The 19,400-nt window shown below is 43.2% G+C and overlaps 1 protein-coding gene across 1 annotated transcript; it reads right to left on the bottom strand.

Moving 5' to 3' along the window:
- Positions 1 to 533: 533 nt before the first annotated feature.
- Positions 534 to 18,053, bottom strand: LOC132041861 (probable serine/threonine-protein kinase PBL18). The gene is made up of 6 exons (XM_059432546.1): positions 17,861 to 18,053; positions 15,016 to 15,356; positions 14,800 to 14,935; positions 13,974 to 14,110; positions 13,711 to 13,834; positions 534 to 1,203 (listed from the first exon to the last, which is right to left on the bottom strand). Exons 1-6 carry the CDS (start codon positions 17,937 to 17,939, stop codon positions 758 to 760), a joined length of 1,263 nt encoding a protein of 420 aa, XP_059288529.1. The 5' UTR covers positions 17,940 to 18,053; the 3' UTR covers positions 534 to 757.
- Between the last annotated feature and the right edge of the window lie 1,347 nt (positions 18,054 to 19,400).

Raw genomic sequence — 19,400 nt, 5'->3', positions numbered from 1 at the left:
AGTTATCGGCGGTTACTAAGTTTGGGCAAGGGATGTGGGTATTGCATATGATGTTAATACTCAGCATGTTTCTACAATTACTGGTAGTGTGACTCTGTAGAGTTGACAAAATTAGAGGAATCGACTACATTTACTAGTTAATACTCGGCACGTTTCTACAGTTACTGGTAGTCTGACAGAGTAAAAAACTCATACATTATTAGACATAGAAGATAACAAAATTACTATATTTAGGCACCCCGGTGATCGACTATTCAAATGCAGAGTACGTTTATAACTTTGAGAAGTCACCGAGAATTTATTTTTTTGTCTAAAATATTTGCTACAATTAGCATAGTAGAATGGGAATCGGAAGCACGATTTCTACCAGAATTAGTCCAAATGATCTATACCCAACATCCTTTTCCTTGCTTTGCTTCTTTTCCCTTAAAATAACTGCCATTATCATTTCCAACATGTAATATTTAATGACAATCAAGGGACCACTAAAAGAGGCTAAAGTGAAAAGGTGAATCGAAAGACTTTGCAACGTCGAGAATAAAACTAGTGATCTTTTATAAGAGAACCCTACACTTGAGCTAAATTAGCATGTTGCTAGAAGTACCCCTGCAACTTTGGCAGAATTCATGTGCTCTAATTAACAATAGATATATACAAGATGATATTTGAGTAGGTACTTTGAAATAAGTATGATACAAAATGACACAGTTAAAGACAGTGGGCCAAAAAGCTCAATCGCATTGAGAGCTGAGAATTATCATCGTTCTCGTGGGGATTTTGTACCTTCTGAAACACGAGAGGCGTGTTTTGTCCTAACACTGCCTGGAAATGAAGATTCAGATTTGTGTCGAGATTTAGACACCTTTTTTCGATCTCCAAATGGACGACCAGACATATACTTAGAAGGAAGTTGTTCTAAAGCACCCAACACAAATGACATATCTGGTCTGCCCCTTGCTTCAGGATGTACACAGTGCAATGCAAGAGTTGCTGCTATTGTAGCTGCTTTTCGAGGATATTGCCCTTCTAACTTAGTGTCCATAATCCTAAACAACTTTTTCTTATCATGCAAGTAAGGCGTTGCCCACTCGATCAGATTTTGCTCTGCACCAGTTTTCCTTTTATCCATTACACGACGACCAGTAAGTAGCTCAAGTAAAACAACCCCAAAGCTATAAACATCACATTTTGCTGTTAGTTTACCTGCAAAGACCATACAGTTAGCGTAAACCCATAAATAACTAGTATTTCCTAACCATATATATGACAAGATAAATGAGAGACTTGAATTGGCTAAACGCATTCCTACAAAGGTAAAATGTACTGACATCATTTTGTTCCTCAGAGCTAAAAGCTAAAAGGGGTATATTAGAATTGCAACTGGTGACACTCTAATATACAATGAATGGACACAATTGTGAACCTCTTCGTTCACCTTCATGGACAGTAATGATAAAAGTTCAAAGAGTCAAACACATAAACTGAAAAAAATAACTAGAAGTGTTGAAACACACTGCTATTATAGATGATCATCATTCCACAAGAAACAAAACTTTGAGAAAGAGAGAACCTATTAACAAAGTTTTAAAGAAGAGACTAATTTTGTATTTTATGGTATGCTCTTTGTTGACACAACCAAGCTGTAGAGCATGAAAATCAAACCTGAATTTCACCTAAATGATGATATGTGTTCATAGAGGTGAATGATTGAGTTAAAGAATCAAAATCCTATTGGCAAGTTTTAGCATCATATGAATGTTTACCTCGAAAATGGGTAATAAGTTAAATTTGTAAATGAGGCAAAGGATATGTGGTACTTTAATCTATACTTTGAGAAATAAAAGAAAGTCGAATCTATTTGGCTTATTAAGGGCTTGAGCGAATAGTGAGCCGATATGTTAAAGGCTAAGCTAAGATGTTTAGATCTTATATTTGAGACAAATTTTTTATATATCTATATATATTAGATGCAATACCGAATAAAGAGATTTAATGATCTCTCTGTTTCGATTATAACCGGACTAAAATACAAGAACATTGGGCAAGAGAAATTTTATAATATATTTGAAATACAAAGCTCTTGGATCGAAAAGCCAACCCTCAAATGAGAGAATGACCCCTATTTATAGTTTTTCTCATGGGCCTCCTATACATCATGGGCCCCTTTTAGGATAAAGAAAACCTAATATGGATAAGGTTAGGTCGTACGGTCTGACACCCGTACGACCGTCGAAGAAGGGTGGCGATTCCCACACGTGGCGGGCGAATAACCGATTATCCGACCAACGGCCACGATCGTAATGGTCACGAAGAAACCGGGCTAACGGCCACGATTGATCTCGCTGTATTCGAACCGGGCAAACGGTTACAACCAACTCGGCCATATAAGGATCGGACACCGGACCAACCACGATAAGGAGTTATCTCCGGATACAACGAAATCATGCAAAGTTTCTTCGGATCAGACACTACCGTTCGTTCTCTTCCTTTTACCAATCCCGAGTTTCACCGGACAAACTTTACCCGGTTTTTACCGTATACAGATAGTCCCCACACTTTCCGGACCGAGATCCTATCGGAGTAACGGGAAGTGGATGAATCGTGTAACCGAGGATCACATTGGCTCGTTCTTATCTTTTCATTTTGGCGGGAACAGTTGTCACCTTGTTCTGCCATCTGCCACGTGTCATACCCCGACTGGTCCGAGCTCTGCAACCGCCGTTACGCACGTCCCTTCAAATCACGTCCTCATTTATTACGGGACACGTGGCGTCCACCGATTGGTCGGGATTTGTAACCGCCCAGTCCCATGCGTGTATATATAACCTTCTTCGTACTTCCTTCTTCATTTTACTCTCTTCACTTTCATCATCTTCACTTCAAACTTCTTCACTCCACTGCTGTTCTTCATTTCATCTTTTTCTGACTTCTCTTCCATCGTTGATCCTGTTATTTCATCACCCATATTTGCCACCTAAACTTTGCTTGCAAGGAAAACCGTTCTACTCAAGTGTTGCTCGTCATTTCATTTTTCCATTTGTGTTGCATTTTATTTGCTTCTCTGTCACCATCTTCTTACCTTCATCCCTTTACTAAATTTTCAACCTCCCATCCATTGCAAATGTACCCAATACCGAAACCACCTCCCAGGATATTCCCTCGGTCTCCTCCCAAGGAGCTGAACCGGTGTCTCAACCGAAGGGAAAGAATGTGGCCGAGCCTACGGCTTTGGATATTGTGCCGATTAAACCCAACTTCAACAAAGAGTTTGAAGCAGAGAAGCCTCTCAGTTTCGGATAGAGGATACGACGTAAGACGATATCCCTCTTCCATCACCGAGGATAAGCTCGATCGAGTCCGACCGATCGCGGATGGGACAACCGTCCGGTACAAGTGTTTGCTCCCCGGTCCGGATGAATCGATAACCGACTACGAGAGGGCTTCTTATACGTTTACACTTACCCCTTCACGCTCAAGCTCGAACACGAAATTGATCCGGTCAATGTGGAGATGTGTCGGACCTACAATGTGACCCTCGCACAAATTGGACCGATAATCTGGAGGACGGTAGCTTGCCTCCGGTTGTTGGCCAACAACGCCAACGAACCATTCACGATGGCACATTTGATCCGCCTTTATTCCCCAAGACGATTCCGGGGAGGCGTGATAAAATTAGCCAAGAGAGGCCGGAATCCGATCTTCTCGAAAATGGACGAAGATAGAGACCGGGGCTGGCTAGAGCGCTTCGTTCGGGTGAGGACCTCGGATATTATCCCGGAGGAATACATGCCCTTCCCGGAAAAATGGAATGACAACCGTAAGTCCCTCGAACCCAACTTTGTCAATTTATTCTTATTCTCCTTAATTTGATCCTTCGAGCTTACGTTCTCCTTTTTCTTCTCTATAGCCGTGGCATGGATACCCCCGGTCATTCCACATATGAACGAGTGGGTCGAGGCGCTCCTAGACCGCCATTCACACGAAGAGTTGACATGGGGAATCCTGGCTCGCGGCCGATGGATTGCTCAAAACCACGGTAACACCACTTTGAGTTCGAGTATTATGTACTGTTTGCCTTTCTTTAATTTGACCGTCATCCATAACCCTTTGATTTTAGGTTTACCGAAAGGTTCGGTGAAACCCAGACCCGGGACTACAGCAGAGCAAGCTGTGCCGGCACCGGCATTCGATTCGGCCGGGTCATCCAGAATTATTGCTGCCGCCCAAAGACGAAGAAAAACCTCGGATAAAGGAGACAAGCCAAGAAAAAGGGCAAGGCGCGTCGTCCGGTCACTGAGAGACGAAGAAGAGTCCGATGTGATCGTTCGTAGGGTCGGTGTGGCCCCTACCTTCGAGTCGGTCCCGGAGGAGGAAACTGCAGCTCCACCCCCTTCAACCGAGGAAGGACCCTCCACTTCGGCTCAGCTACCAGGTGGGGAAGAAATTCTTTATGCAACGCCTCTTAGGTCTGTTGAGTTTGTTGATATTACAGGTGAAGAGTCTTCCGAGGAGATTCCCTTGCAAAGGCCACGGAGATCCGGGCCTGAGCCGACTGCTGGAACTGGGACAAGAGTGGAGTCTGCACCGGGCACTGAGGCACCGGAAGATACCGGCTCATTGCCTGCCGAGGGTCCCGTCACCGGGTTTGAAGCCTCTACTTCGCCGAGGGTGCCGCATCGTTCCAACCACACCCACCGCTCCTAGGCCGGATAATTTAGATGAGATGTTTTTGGACACTCCTCCCCGCTACCGGGAGAGGCCGGATTTGGCCATCTTCCCATCTCCTCGGGTCACGAGGGCGACGAATCGATCTACCGATTCCGGTGCGAGGGAAAGCCCGGTGAGTATCTTTAAGCTCCTAGCGTGGAACCTAGGAGAACCAGATCGGCAGTAATTACTGTCCCGGAAGATTGCAGTTTCTTATCTCGTCCGGTGGGGGTGGCAAGCTACTTAAGGCCCCTCGTCTCGGATTCGGACAAAAAGAAAATGGCCGGAATCCATTGGCAGAGCCTGATTAACGAAGGAATGCATGCGGGCAATCGGGTAGGCCTTCTAGCCCATGTCTTTTATAACTTGATGTAAGTTTCTGGTTTTTAATGTCTTTGCTTCTTTGGCAGTGTGGTGCTTGTAAACGAGGGATTCATCCGGGCCCAACAAGAGATTGATGACCTTAAAGGCCAGCTGGATGCCCAAAGTCGAGAAACGACGAAATTTCAGCACCTTTTGCAAATAAAGGAAGACGAGCTGAGCCGAGCAGTGTCCCTTGCTAACCTTCAGCCCGAGCTTGATACTACGAAGGCTGAGAACCTTCGACTGAAGGATGAGTTAGCCGGGGTTGTGCAGAAGAACCGGCTTCTGGAGGAAGAGAAAATCGGTCTTAGTCAAGCCAACGCTCGGTTTTCTTCCAAGCTGAGCGAGCTCGAAACCACCATTTCACAACTCCGAGGAGAACTCGACTCGGTTAAGTCTGATGCCGCCAATTGGGCCGAGAGGCACCGGCGACTCGAATCCGAGAGTGCGAAGTATGCGGATAGAATGAGGGTTTTCGAGCAAAAAGCCGAGGATAGGGCTCGAATGTGCGATGAGCTAAGAACCAAACTCGGGGAGATGACCGAGGCAAATGATATACTCAAAGCTGAGCTTGACTCGGCCAATCAATATCGGAGTGTCCTCGATGTAGAGAGGAATGAACTTTTGGTTAAGCTGGCCCGAGCTGATGCCGATTTGGTGGAAGCCTTAAAGAGTGTGGAAGCCGTCGAAGCCTATTCCACGGTTGCAGTGGAACATGAACGGTGGAGATCTCGGAGAATCACCCTTGAGGAAGCCGAGCGTGGTTTCACCGATCTCCCAGCTCTTATTCGGGAGGCTAGAAGAACCGAGGAGGAGGCAAAGAGAGCTCTTGACTCCGACTCCGATGATTCTGAACGGACAGAGTCCGAGCATTCTGGTTCCAGTCGTACCGGATAAGCTATGGCTTGTACTCCCTTTTGTTTTGTCTTTATAGCACTTTGAATTTTCTCAAATTTCAAGTGTAAAAAATTTGTGTATATAAAAAGCTTATCCTTTGTGCCGACCATTCTTTTGTTTGAATGTTTGTTATGATTTCTGTTCAACTGCCGATTTTTCGGACTTGTTCGACTAGAGTTTTCATCTCATCCGGCATGATTTATCCGGGAACTGATTAGAGAAGTTTGCCCGCGGGACTTATTTGTGCTTTGTGAATTCAGACGTCTCCGAATCACGTTAGGCATTTTTAGGGCCGATATTTTGCGGCTATTCCTTTATTTTTGATTAGGTTCGAGCACCTGAATCTCTGCTTAAACAAATTCTGGTGTAGCAGTCCCCATTCGAGGGTATTAAGATTTAGGCTCGGTTTGCTGTAACCTTGTGGCCTTTGCCGTATTTCGGCTGTAATGTTCGGGATCGAGTATACGGATAAACTGATGCCCGATTTTCGGAGCAAAGCGATTTACAAAGAAGATAACTCCGAAATGTAATAATTTGATTTTTCAATAAACTGCAAGTACATGTACATCATATGAGGACTTTATCCGTTTCCTTCTGTTTTTTGCCGTGGCAAATTCTAAGTGGACACGATTCGCTCTGATCGTTTGGTCCTTACATCGAAACCTGATACAGAAGGTCCGGCATCGGTTCCTGCCATAGTGAATATTAGAGGGACACGATTCACTTTTGATCGTTTGGTCCTTACATCGGAATGTATTGTCATAGCCCCCTAGTGCTTATTCGAGCTGTAAGTCGGGTAAGCACTATTCATCCCTCTCGTCGTTGGTTGTTACCCCCGAATATCCGGTATTTATATTCTTACTTTAGTAACACGTTGTACTTGTCGCCTCATTAAAAACCTTGTCGAAAACCCATTTGGGACAAAACCGAGCTAAGGAAAAGAGTGCAACACGTGTTTTCAGACCTAACAAGCTAACTACGTCGGGCACTCGGCTCCCTGCAAAAAGAAAAGGTAAGTGAATAAAAAATAAAAAAGGTCCATACCTCAACAGTAGTATCTCTTCAAATGAGCCACATTCCAGTTGTTGCGTAACCGTCGCCCGTCCATGGATTCCGGTGATAGGACCCTTTGCCGTTATCTCGGTCACCTTGTACGGACCTTCCCGGGCCGGACCAAGTTTTCCCTCATTGGGGTTTTGGTGTTCAAGGTAACTTTTCGGAGCACCAAGTCCCCAATTTGGAAATGTCGGAAGTTAGCTCTCCGGTTATAGTACCTTTCCATCCTTTGTTTCTGGGCTGCAATACGAATTAACGCGTTCTCGCGTAGCTCATCCGTGAGATCGAGTTTTACGGCCATGGCCTCCTCGTTTGATCCCTCGGTGGCGTAATTGAACCGGAGAGGCGGGTTCTCGACCTCTACAGGAATGAGGGCTTCGGTCCCGTAGACCAACGAGAAGGGTGTTTCCCCCGTACTCGATTTTGATGTGGTTCTGTAAGCCCATAGCACCTCCGGTAATATTTCCCTCCAGTGGTGTTTTGACGTTTCAAGTCTCTTTCTCAGATTCTGAATTATCGTTTTGTTCGTGGATTCCGCTTGTCCGTTCGCACACGGATGATACGGGGTTGACACAATTTTTTTTATCTTCAACCCCTCGAGGAAATCATTAACTTTGCCACCAACGAACTGGGGGCCGTTGTCACAGGTGATCTCGGCCGGAATGCCGAATCGGCAAATAATGTGGTCCCAAATGAAGTCAATAACTTCTTTCTCTCGTATTTTTTCAAAGGCCTGTGCTTCAACCCATTTTGAAAAGTAGTCAGTCATAAACAAAATAAAGCGGGCCTTACCTGGTGCCCATGGCAGTGGACCAACAATGTCCATTCCCCATTTCATGAAGGGCCAGGGTGATACAACCGAGTGCAGCAGCTCCCCGGGCTGATGAATCATCGGAGCATGTCTTTGGCACCCGTCGCACTTCCGGACAAAATTCTTCGCATCTTCCTCCATCCGGTTCCAATAATAACCGGCTCTAATGATTTTCCGGACTAAGGCTTCCGCGCCGGAGTGATTCCCGCATGTCCCCTCATGTACTTCTCTCATCACGTACTCGGTTTCACCGGGACCCAAACATTTGGCCAAAGGGCCGAAGAAAGACCGCCTGTATAACTGACCGTCCACCAGGCAAAACCGTGCTGCTTTCGTCCTTAGCGATCGCGATTCCTTCGGGTCATTGGGGAGCTTTCCGTCTTGCAAATAGTCGATGTATTTATTGCGCCAATCCCAAGTTAATCCCATTGCGTTTATCTCAGCATGCCCGTTATCTATCGCCGAGTTCATCAAGTGCACAACGGTCCCGGGGTTAATTTCTTCCCCTTCGACTGAAGATCCCAAACTGGCCAACGCATCGGCCTCGCAATTCTGTTCCCTCGGTACATGCCGCATGGTCCATTCTTTGAACCGGTGAAGTATGACCTGGACCCTTTCAAGATATCTTTGCATTCGTTCATCCTTGACTTCGAAGACGCCATTCACCTGATTGACAACCAGGAGAGAATCGCATTTTGCTTCGATTACTTCGGCCCCCATGCTCCGAGCTAATTCCAGTCCTGCAATCATAGCCTCATACTCGGCTTCATTGTTAGTTAATTTAACCGTTCTAATAGATTGCCGGATTGCATCTCCGGCGGGGGTTTTAAGGACGATTCCAAGCCCGGAACCTCTAAGGTTCGAGGCTCCGTCCGTGTGTAGTGACCAAATACCCGTGGCTTTTCCCGGGGTTAGCAGGAGTTCCTTCTCCACCTCAGGGATCATGGCCGGGGTGAAGTCTGCCACAAAATCGGCTAAGATTTGTGACTTGATGGCCGTCCGGGGCCTATATTCAATATCGTACCCACTTATCTCTACAGCCCATTTAGTTAGCCTGCCCGATAATTCCGGTTTATGCAAGATGTTCTTTAAAGGATAAGTGGTCACTACGCATATCGGGTGGCATTGAAAGTAAGGTTTAAGTTTTCTGGAAGCGCTTACCAGTGCCAATGCCAATTTTTCAAGGTGGGGATAACGGGTCTCCGCATCCCCCAAGGTCCTACTCACATAATAAATGGGAAATTGTGTACCTGATTCTTCTCGGACCAGAACTCCACTTACCGCTACCTCGGATACGGCAAGGTAGAGAAAGAGCTGCTCGTCCGCTCTCGGCGTATGCAATAAAGGAGGGCTGGATAGGTACTCTTTTAGTTCTTGTAAGGCTTTCTGGCACTCCGGTGTCCATGTGAAGTCGTTCTTCTTCCTGAGTAAGGAGAAGAAACGGTGGCTCTTGTCTGAAGATCTTGATATAAACCGGCTCAGTGCCGCTATCCTCCCGGTAAGCCTCTGCACTCCTTTGACGTTATTTACCACCTCGATGTCCTCGATTGCTTTGATCTTATCCGGGTTAATCTCGATCCCCCGATTTGACACCATGTAACCGAGGAATTTACCCGACCGGACACCGAAAGCACACTTCTCGGATTGAGCTTCATATTATATCTTCGGAGTACGTCAAAGGTTTCCTGCAAATGTTTTAAATGGTCCTCTATTTCCAGGGACTTAACAACCATATCGTCAATATAAACTTCCATCGTTTTTCCTATTTGTTCCTCGAACATTCCGTTAACTAGGCGTTGATAGGTTGCCCCGGCATTTTTTAATCCGAATGGCATTACATTGTAGCAATAAGTCCCGTGTCGGGTAATGAAAGATGTTTTCTCTTGATCTTCCGGGTGCATCCGAATTTGGTTGTACCCGGAGTAAGCATCGAGAAAACTTAACATCTCATGCCCGGCCGTCGCATCGATCATTCTATCGATGTGGGGCAACGGAAACGAATCCTTCGGGCATGCTTTGTTTAGATCCTTATAATCAACGCACATTCAAAATTTATTACCTTTCTTCGGCACCACCACCACGTTGGCCAGCCAATCCGGGTATTTTACTTCCCGAATGGAGCCTATTTTTAAAAGCTTTGTTACCTCATCCTTTACGAAGGCATGCTTTGCCTCTGCCATGGGCCTCCGCTTCTGCCTCACCGGGGGAAATCTCCCATCGAGACTAAGCTTATGAGTTGTCACTTCCGGCGACACACCTGTCATATCTATATGCGACCATGCAAAACAATCGGCATTAGCTTGAAGAAATTTAATTAACTTGTTCCTGAGCTCCGAGGTTAACCCCGTGCCCAGGTATACCTTTCGTCCGGTAGATATTCGAACAAGATGACTTGCTCCAGCTCCTCTACTGTAGATTTTGTCGCGTCTGACTCATCCGGCAAGACGAATGATCTAGGTATGTTGAAATCGTCTTCTTCGTGCCCCGGGTCCAATCCTTTTTGCTCCGTTGCTGGACCCGTTAACGGTAATTGCTATTTGGAATCCTTCTCCCCGGATGATCCTTCCTTTTGACCCGGCTTTTTGAGTAGGGGTGATGATTCTTCGACTGCGAACATCTCTCTTGCTGCAGGTTGTTCTCCCCGGATAGTTTTTATCCCCTCCGGAGTCGGGAACTTCAGCAGCTGATGTAAGGTAGATGGCACAGCTCTCATGCTATGTATCCACGGCCTACCCAGCAATGCGTTGTATTTCATATCCCCCTCGATTACATAGAACACAGTCGCCGGATGGTGCCGTCGATGTTGACTGGTAAGGAGATCTCACCCTTCGTAGTTTCACTCGCCATGTTGAATCCACTAAGCACCCGGGCCACCGGTACGATCTGGTCGAGTAGCCTTAACTGTTCAACCACTCTCCACCGGATGATGTTGGCCGAGCTACCTGAGTCGATTAGAATACGTTTAATCTGAGATTTAAAAACAAGAATAGAAATTACCAGTGCATCATTGTGTGGTTGAATGATGCCTTCCGCATCTTTGTTCTTTGAAAGTGATGGAGCCTTCGGATGCATGATCCCGCCGCGCTTTTCACGAACGGTGGTAAATACGCTCGCTTCATTACCGGTCCTCTAGGGACATCCGTACCCCCGATTATCATGTTGATTATATGCTGAGGCTCTACCGGTTCACCCCGCTTATTCGACTCCCTTTCCTTGTAGTGGGTTTTGGCTCGCTCACTCAGGAATTCACGAAGGTGCCCGTTTTTCAGTAATCGAGCCACCTCTTCTCGTAACTGGCGACAGTCTTCAGTTCTATGACCATGAGTACCATGGTATTCACAAATCATGTTCGGGTCCCGTTGACCGGATCCGACCTCAATGGCCTCGGCCACCTTACCTCCGGAATGCGACCTATGGCCGACACAAGGTCCGAGGTGTTGACACTAAAGTTGTATTCTGATATTCTCGGCGGATCCCTGTTGGTTGCCGAACTTCCGACTTCGCTTCTAAACGACAACCCCCGGCTATTTGACGGACGTTCGGTTCTTCTATCTCCTCTGCCGGAGTACTGATTAGGACCGGACCTCGATTTTTTCGGTCTAAAGTTTGTTTTCTCCGACTGAGGATACGGCCGATATCTTTCCCTTGATGATCGCATCTCCGGGTCAAAATTTCTTCTAGACCTCTCAAGTCCTTTACCCAGATTTACCGGACCCGGAGGAAGTTCGAGCTGATCGTCCTCGACCCGAATTTTGGACTCGTACCGGTTGTGTACGTATGCCCAGGTCACAGCCTCGTATTCTAGCAAATTTTCCTTGAGTTTGAACGAAGCCGTCGAACTTCGGGGATTAAGCCCTTTGGTGAACGCTTGTGCAGCCCATTCCTCCGGAACCGGAGGGAGTTCCATCCGTTCCCTTTGGAAACGATTGACGAACTCCCGCAGTAACTCATCGTCCCTTTGGGCTATCCGGAAAATATCCGCCTTTCGGGCCTGGACCTTTCTGGCCCCGGCATGAGCCTTTATGAACGCATCCGCGAGCATTTCAAATGAAGTGATCGAATGCTCGGGCAGATGGTCATACCATGTTAACGCTCCCTTTGACAACGTTTCCCCGAATTTTTTCAGCAACACGGACTCGATTTCGTCTTCTTCGAGATCGTTACCCTTTATAGCGCAGGTGTATGAAGTCACGTGCTCCTGAGGGTCCGTTGTGCCATCATATTTCTGGATGTCCGGCATCTTGAACCTTTTTGGGATTAGCTTTGGAGCCGCACTTGGGGGAAAAGGCCTCTGAATATACCTCTTCGAGTCTGGTCCCTTCAAAATGGGCGGAGCCCCCGGAATCTGGTCCACCCGAGAATTGTAGGTCTCGACCCTTTTCTCGGTTGAATCTACCCGCTTGGCCAACGTCTCGAGCATTCTCAGCACCTCGGTAGACGAGCCTGCTCCGGACCCGTTGCTTTCAACCATTCGGGCTTCTTCTCTCCGGGGTTCGGTAGCACCCTTGCTCCTTTCCGGAGTCGTTTCATCCTTCTTGTTCTGTAGTTGGGCTATCGCAACTCCCTGCTCAAAGAATAGCTGCTCTTTGTTCCTGCAACATTTCAAAAATAAGGCGCAAGTTAATATCGTCCGGGACATCCGACACTTTCCGGCCATGAGCCCGGGTCACAGTGACAGAATTGAAAGTATTTAAGGGATCAGGGGCCGGCTGAGCGGCGTTCTCCTGGTTCACGGTATTTTGACGGTTGAGGCCCTCCCTCGAATTGACAGAATCCGGGCCAATGGGATTCACTGGTAGCTCCCCGTGGTCCGATGTTATCGTTTTCGGCCACAATCTCATTGTTAACGTGGCCGGATTCTCCACTGTTTGCCATTTTGTCCGTTTTTGAAGAGACGAACAATGGAACTGAAACCCTTAGACGAGTTGCAACCGAGATCAAAAGACCACTATTATCCAAGGCCCCACGGTGGGCGCCAAACTGTTTACCTCGAAAATGGGTAATAAGTTAAATTTGTAAATGAGGCAAAGGATATGTGGTACTTTAATCTATACTTTGAGAAATAAAAAAGAAAGTCGAATCTATTTGGCTTATTAAGGGCTTGAGCGAATAGTGAGCTGATATGTTAAAGGCTAAGCTAAGACGTTCAGATCTTTGTATTTGAGACAAATTTTCTATATATCTATATATATTAGGTGCAATACTGAATAAAGAGATTTAATGATCTGTTTCAGTTATAACCGGACCAAAATCTGAAGAACACTAGGCAAGAGAAATTTTATCATATATTTGAAGTACAAAGCTCTTGGATCAGAAAAATCAACCCTCAAAATGAGAGAATGACCCCTATTTATAGTTTTCCTCTATGGGCCTCCTATACATCATGGGCCCCTTTTAGGATAAAGAAAACCTAATATGGATAAGGTTAGGTCGTACGGTCTGACACCCGTACGACTGTCAGAAGAAGGTGGCAGATTCCCACACGTGGCGGGCGAATAACCGATTATCCGGACCAACGGCCACGATCAGAATGGTCACGAAGAAACCGGGCTAACGGCCACGACTGATCTCGCTGTATTCGAACCGGGCAAACGGCTACAACCAACTCGGCCATATAAGGATCGGACACCGGACCAACCACGATAAGGAGTTATCTCCGGATACAACGAAATCATGCAAAGTTTCTTCGGATCAGACACTACCGTTCGTTCTCTTCCTTTTACCAATCCCGAGTTGCACCGGACAAACTTTACCCGGTTTTTACCGTATACAATGAACACTTTGGGTGAATGGAAATGCAATCAGGAATTTAACGATATAAAGCAACAGCAATAGAAAAAATCTCTACTTGAATGAAAATAAGAAATAAGTAAAACCTGTAGCAAGATATTCAGGAGCAGTATATCCTTGAGTACCCATAACTTGAGTAGACACATGAGAATGATCGCCGGTTGGACCAGATTTTGCCAAGCCAAAATCTGAAAGTTTTGCATTAAATTCCTACACGAAGAAAAAAAGAACTTCATCCATCCATCCGCCAATTAACCATATATGTTGGCCTCAGTTAAACCCATAAAGGAAAATGAAATCTAAGGCAATCTGGTTATAGCCATGAAAGAAAAGTAATTCTTGAGCATACCATGTCTAAAAGGATGTTAGAAGCTTTAAAGTCACGATATATAACTTGTGGTTCTGCATCATGCAAAAAAGAAAGTCCCCGCGCAGCAGCTATAGCAACTTTAATCCTTGTTACCCATGGGAGTACTGATGCACTCTCTGCAACCAGACAATTTCAGGTCAGTAGACTTGAACTTCAAAGAACATCTCATGGTGTTGTTATCTCATCCATAAAATGTCAGGTATTGGCTAAAGGCTAAAAGAGGTGGCCAGCTAAACCTGGATTTCCTTGGAACTCCAAATGCAATAATATTTGATGGAAAATTAGATTTTAAGGAAAGTGGATTAGGACAAAATTTTGAGATGGATAATGCTAGTATGTTTTTCGAGTTGCATCCGATATCCAAGCAAGTAAAAAACAGAAAATCCACCTAGCTGAGCCAATCACCTTCTATCATCTCTTCTGAATTGTGAACCATAAAATCTAAACAGATATATCACCGTATATATATATATATCTCTAGATCTTCTTACAATCTCCTTCTATTGGGATGATTGATATTGAAAACCCTTGAAAATTTTGCCAACTCTAATGTATGTTTGTGAATTCGACAATATAAAAAAGTTCTCATATCTATCGTAGTACATTTATAATGCAATGACTTCCATTGTTAAATCGTGGAATTTAAAATCTTTTGAAGATAATGGAAAGTGTGTAGTCCTGAAGAAACGAATTTTGAGGTTATTTACACAAGCAAAATAAGCGTGCGCAAGTGAACTGATTTCGAATCACTTCCATTCACATGGTCTCAAGAGAAGTTGAAGGAAATATGAAAATCAAGACTCACTTCGAAACAAATGGTTCTCCAAGCTCCCTCTAGGCATAAATTCATATACTAATAGCCGGTTTTCACCTTCCAAGCAGAATCCAATAAGTTTGACCAAGTTTGGATGACGAAGTTGCCCAAGATAATTCACTTCTGACTATAGGAAGAAACCCATTAACAAACTTAACGGGAATAGAAAAACAAATTCGTTAGCGAACAAATTAAAGGATAACTCACCAGCCACTCCTTATGGCCCTGCAAACCTCGAGGCTTGAGCTTTTTGACTGCAACTCTGAGTCCTGATCCAGGTGTCGCAGCAGTAAGGGTCTCCTCACATAGCCATCCCTTATAAACATAACCAAATCCTCCTTCACCAAGAAGGCAATCACGATGGAAATTGTTGGTAGCCTTTGCAAGTTCGGAGAGCAAAAGAGCTCTTAGATAAGGAGATGATAGTATTTCACTCTCAGACCTTGGACTTGGTACAATCCCTGTTCTCTTTTTTCTAGTTGAATTCTGGTCTGGAACAGGCAAAGGGTGACTAGCATGTTCTGTGGCTCCTGAATAATATCCATATTCTGGGTAAAGCAAATACACGTGTCAGCCTCGGAGATGTTTGATCTTTTATGGCAAAACAAGAACAAAGTATGCAATGACTGGTGACATATTTTCCAGATACAAAATAACTAGTGGTTATCCTCACTTTGCTAAGTCTTATAAGACAAAATGTTGATGTAATACATAATGCACAACACAAACAAGAAATTATGCAAATGTCCAAGGGTGATATGTCTTCAGCAAATTCAGTGTGTTGCTTCGTCATTAAAAATTAAATTGCTTAATATATCTTGTTCATACAACAATTAAGAAGGATGAGTTAATTCCACAAAAAGTCATCGAGCCATGTAATCATGTAACTTCTAGGCTTAGTTGAAGTCGTCATACAACTCGTCTCACACGTAATTCTCACTCTTTTTTTTCCATATAATTTCGGTTTCTTAGCAGCTTCATAAAACACTTCTATCTAGTGTTTCATATTTTACGCCGCCATTTGGTTTAAACTTTGAAACCGATAGCGAAATTTATTCCTTGTAGCAGATATTTACAGCTTCTTATGTAAAAATAGTTTCCGAGTCTTGCATTCCTCCTCTTTAGCGAATGACCTTTCTAATGCAGTTAATAAGCAACCTTTCTTTCACTTTATTTCATATTAAAGTTCCCTAAGGATCCGGGTGAACTAGTGGTGTAATGTTATAAAAAAAATACCCATTGATGATAGTAGAATGATAATCTTGGTCTGTTAGCTAGGAGTTTCATCATTAGGAGAGAACACGTACCTGGTTCTTCTAATTATACCATAGTTTCTTGATGTGGTATGATAAAATTTTGGCTTGCTTATATTGTATACGGTAAAAATCTGGTTAACGTTTGTCCGGTTCAAATCGGGGGCGATAAAAGAAAGAAGGCAAACAATAGCGCTTGATCTGAAGAAGTTTGAAGAAAATCGTTGGGTCCGATTCAACCGGGATAACTCCTTATCGCAGCTTGGTCCCGGCTCCTCCATGGCCGAGTTGATCGTGGGCGTTTGTCCGGTTCAAATATAGCGGAATCGGGCCGTGGCCGTTAGCCCGGTTTCGTCATGACCATTCTGATCGTGGCCGTTGGTCCGGTTAAATCAGTTATTCGCTCGCCACGTGTGGAAATCATGTCGTCACCTGTTTCTGACAGTCGTACGGGTGTCAGACCGTACGACCCAACCTTATCCATATTAGGTTTTCTTTATCCTAAAAGGGCTCCACGATGGAGAAAGGGCCCATAGAGGAAAACTATAAATAGGGACATTCCCTTACTTTTAGGGGTTGGTTTTTTCAGATCCAAGAACTTTGTATTTGAATATATATATATATATATATATATATATATATATTGAAGTTTTTTCTCTCCTTCATTTCCTCTGAATTTGGTCCGGTTTGCAGCTTGTATAATCCATTGAATCATATCATTTCAATATTATACGGAATATATAATAAGATCTTAGCTCAGATATACAACCCCAACATCTTTACCCAATCATTAGCATATCGATTTATTTACACTTAAGTCGTTTATAAGCGAAACATACATATATATCCTTCGTTCATCAAAGAATAGATTAAAGTGCCCACATATCCTATACCTCATTTACAAATTTAACTTAATATCCAATTTCGGGGTAAAACATATATGATTTTCCGATGAATTTTGAAATTAGTTTTCCGGTCGGAGTTATTTCTAAGAGACTATCTATAAGTTGAGTGACCTTATAGTGACAAATATTTGTTTAGTGACTTTGACGGGGAAAACTGTAAGTTCGACAACCATTAGAGGAATTAACTCAGATAAAGGAAGTAGGCAAAATGAATTAGTTAAGAGAATATATTCCTCATTGTCTACAAAATATTTGTAGGCAAAACAAGGAGTAGTTAAATTAGAATCTCTTTGCAGTCAATTCTTGAGTCTTGAACAGGAATCTCTTGCAGTTTCTACTAAACAAAGGAGCATAATCTCATATCTGAGTGGCTGTTAACACATCTATTTTATTTAGTGTAGATACCGCAACTTGTTAGTCAAAACAAAGAAAAGAATGTGCATCTTAAACGCAACTAAAATGCACACAGGTTTTAAATTATGAATTATAACCTAACAAACAAAGAAAAGAAAAACAAGAACAACTCTGTGAAGTAGTTATGTCAGCAATATGAATCCTCAATATCCATTTTGGGTTCTATTTGTATCAGTTTTATTCCAATTAATTTTTTTTCCTTACAAACAGCATAACTAAAAAGCAAAACAAAAAAAAAAATCAAATCTTCTCCATGACCCCATTATTATATCGTAATAACAAAAAAATTCTAGGTGATTTCTTCCCATTATGTCCAAGTCATGGTGGACAGAGAAACTAGATACTTGTAAGGCAGGTAACATGCACATATAATAGTCGAGCCGAGCCCAAACTAGGCCCAATATCACCATAAGAATAAATAAATAAATAAGAAAACAATTTACAAAAGAAGAGATTGAAATTGCATGTGAAGAATAATACCACCGGTTTCTATAAAAGCTTTAGGGAGTCCTGCAACTTTGTCACTCTTGTGGACACAACAGGTGATCCAGTTGCCCATACCCACAAATATTTTTAATCAAAAAATGTATTATACAAAATTGGCTCTTTGTCCTCCATATCTATTGCATGGGCAGAAGGAGAAGATGAAGAACAAGAAGAGCATTGATAGAACCCAAAACAGAAAAAAATTCTGAATTTTTCTGCAGTAACAGGGTAATAAATGAGAGGTTAGATGAATGAGAAAATTAGCCTTCGGTTGTGCGTTATTAACGCGAGACATGCAAAGGGTCAAAGCTGACTTGGAGGGCATATCTGTTTGTATTATCATATGATATGATTAAACACTACTTTCCCTCTTGTTAATTTAGCTTAGAGAGTTAATTCCTTGATGGTCATTCATGTTTTAGAAACTACTTATAAAAATTATTTTTATTTTTTTGAGTAATAAAATCATTCAATTATTACAATTCTCTGAAACAATAAAAAACACCATTAAAGCCTCATTCTCTCCTAATTAACGTGTCAATTAAAGCCCCAGTCTTTTTAATAATAAATCTATTTAACTCAAATATACCATAGCCATTAAATTTAACTCATGTCTTATACTAAAAAATGAAAGATTATGTAGTAGAATCTAATTTGTAATGGCCTATCAAGTTAGTTCCCACATTTTACAGGATGTCAAGACCTGTCTTCTTAAATTAATTGATAAAAACATTGCCGCATATCGAGATATATTTTATTGATTAACAAATTTAATTTTTTAAATCCCCGAGTTTGAACACATGTGAGAACACACACATATTACTGAGCTAAAACAAAATTAACATAAGTTTCAAACTCTAGAGCTGCTAGTAAACATAAGTTGACGCTCTCTTCTCTCTTCCAAAATACGAAAATAAACCCTAAACCCAGAAATTTCATGGCCACGGCCGGCGGCGGCTGGTTTGCCTACCACCCTACCTTCCACCATTACATCGAATAACAATCCTAAACCCAATCATGTTACAGCGTTACAACCACCAATGCCAGAAGAGGACTTTCCCTTTAAACCTATTACATATCTGCATGGTGAATCGACAATTGCGTGGACAAATAAAGAGTTTGCTACATTCTCGGGACGCCAAAACATGGAATATACAATAATTGCAAAATTCTCATACGGGCGACCCGATTTGGAAGAATTGAAAAGAATTATTTTGACACAATTGGATATTAAAGGTCCATGTAATATTGGCTTTTTAGAAGAGAGACACATCCTAATACGACTATCTTTACTTGAAGACTACGTTGCTTTTACTTCAAGTGTGTGCGATCTACAATTCAGGGATATTCCCTATAAGGTTTCTACGATGGGATCCATGATTTAATCCAGAGGAGGCGACCACGATCTCAATTGCATGGATCTGTTTTCCTGCCTCACCCACAAACTTATTTGATAAGGAATCTATGTTCGCTAAAGCATTTGCAATAGGCACTCCATTGGTAATTGACAAAACAAAAAAAAAATACCAACTAG

The sequence above is a fragment of the Lycium ferocissimum genome, unplaced genomic scaffold (genome assembly GCF_029784015.1).
Source record: "Lycium ferocissimum isolate CSIRO_LF1 unplaced genomic scaffold, AGI_CSIRO_Lferr_CH_V1 ctg12053, whole genome shotgun sequence".
Taxonomy (NCBI): domain Eukaryota; kingdom Viridiplantae; phylum Streptophyta; class Magnoliopsida; order Solanales; family Solanaceae; genus Lycium; species Lycium ferocissimum.
Note: the sequence above shows the minus strand (reverse complement) of the source record. Positions and strands in the feature narration are given on the sequence as shown.

Bases quoted from the DNA above. Each gene is read 5' to 3' on its own strand.
- LOC132041861 (XM_059432546.1), bottom strand. From the start codon at position 17,939: ATGGGCAACTGGATCACCTGTTGTGTCCACAAGAGTGACAAAGTTGCA. The intron at 14,936-15,015 runs GTGAGTTATCCT...TTCTTCCTATAG, and splicing joins AGGGCCATAAGGAGTGGCTG to TCAGAAGTGAATTATCTTGG. The intron at 14,111-14,799 runs GTGAGTCTTGAT...GTCTGGTTGCAG, and splicing joins GGAGAACCATTTGTTTCGAA to AGAGTGCATCAGTACTCCCA.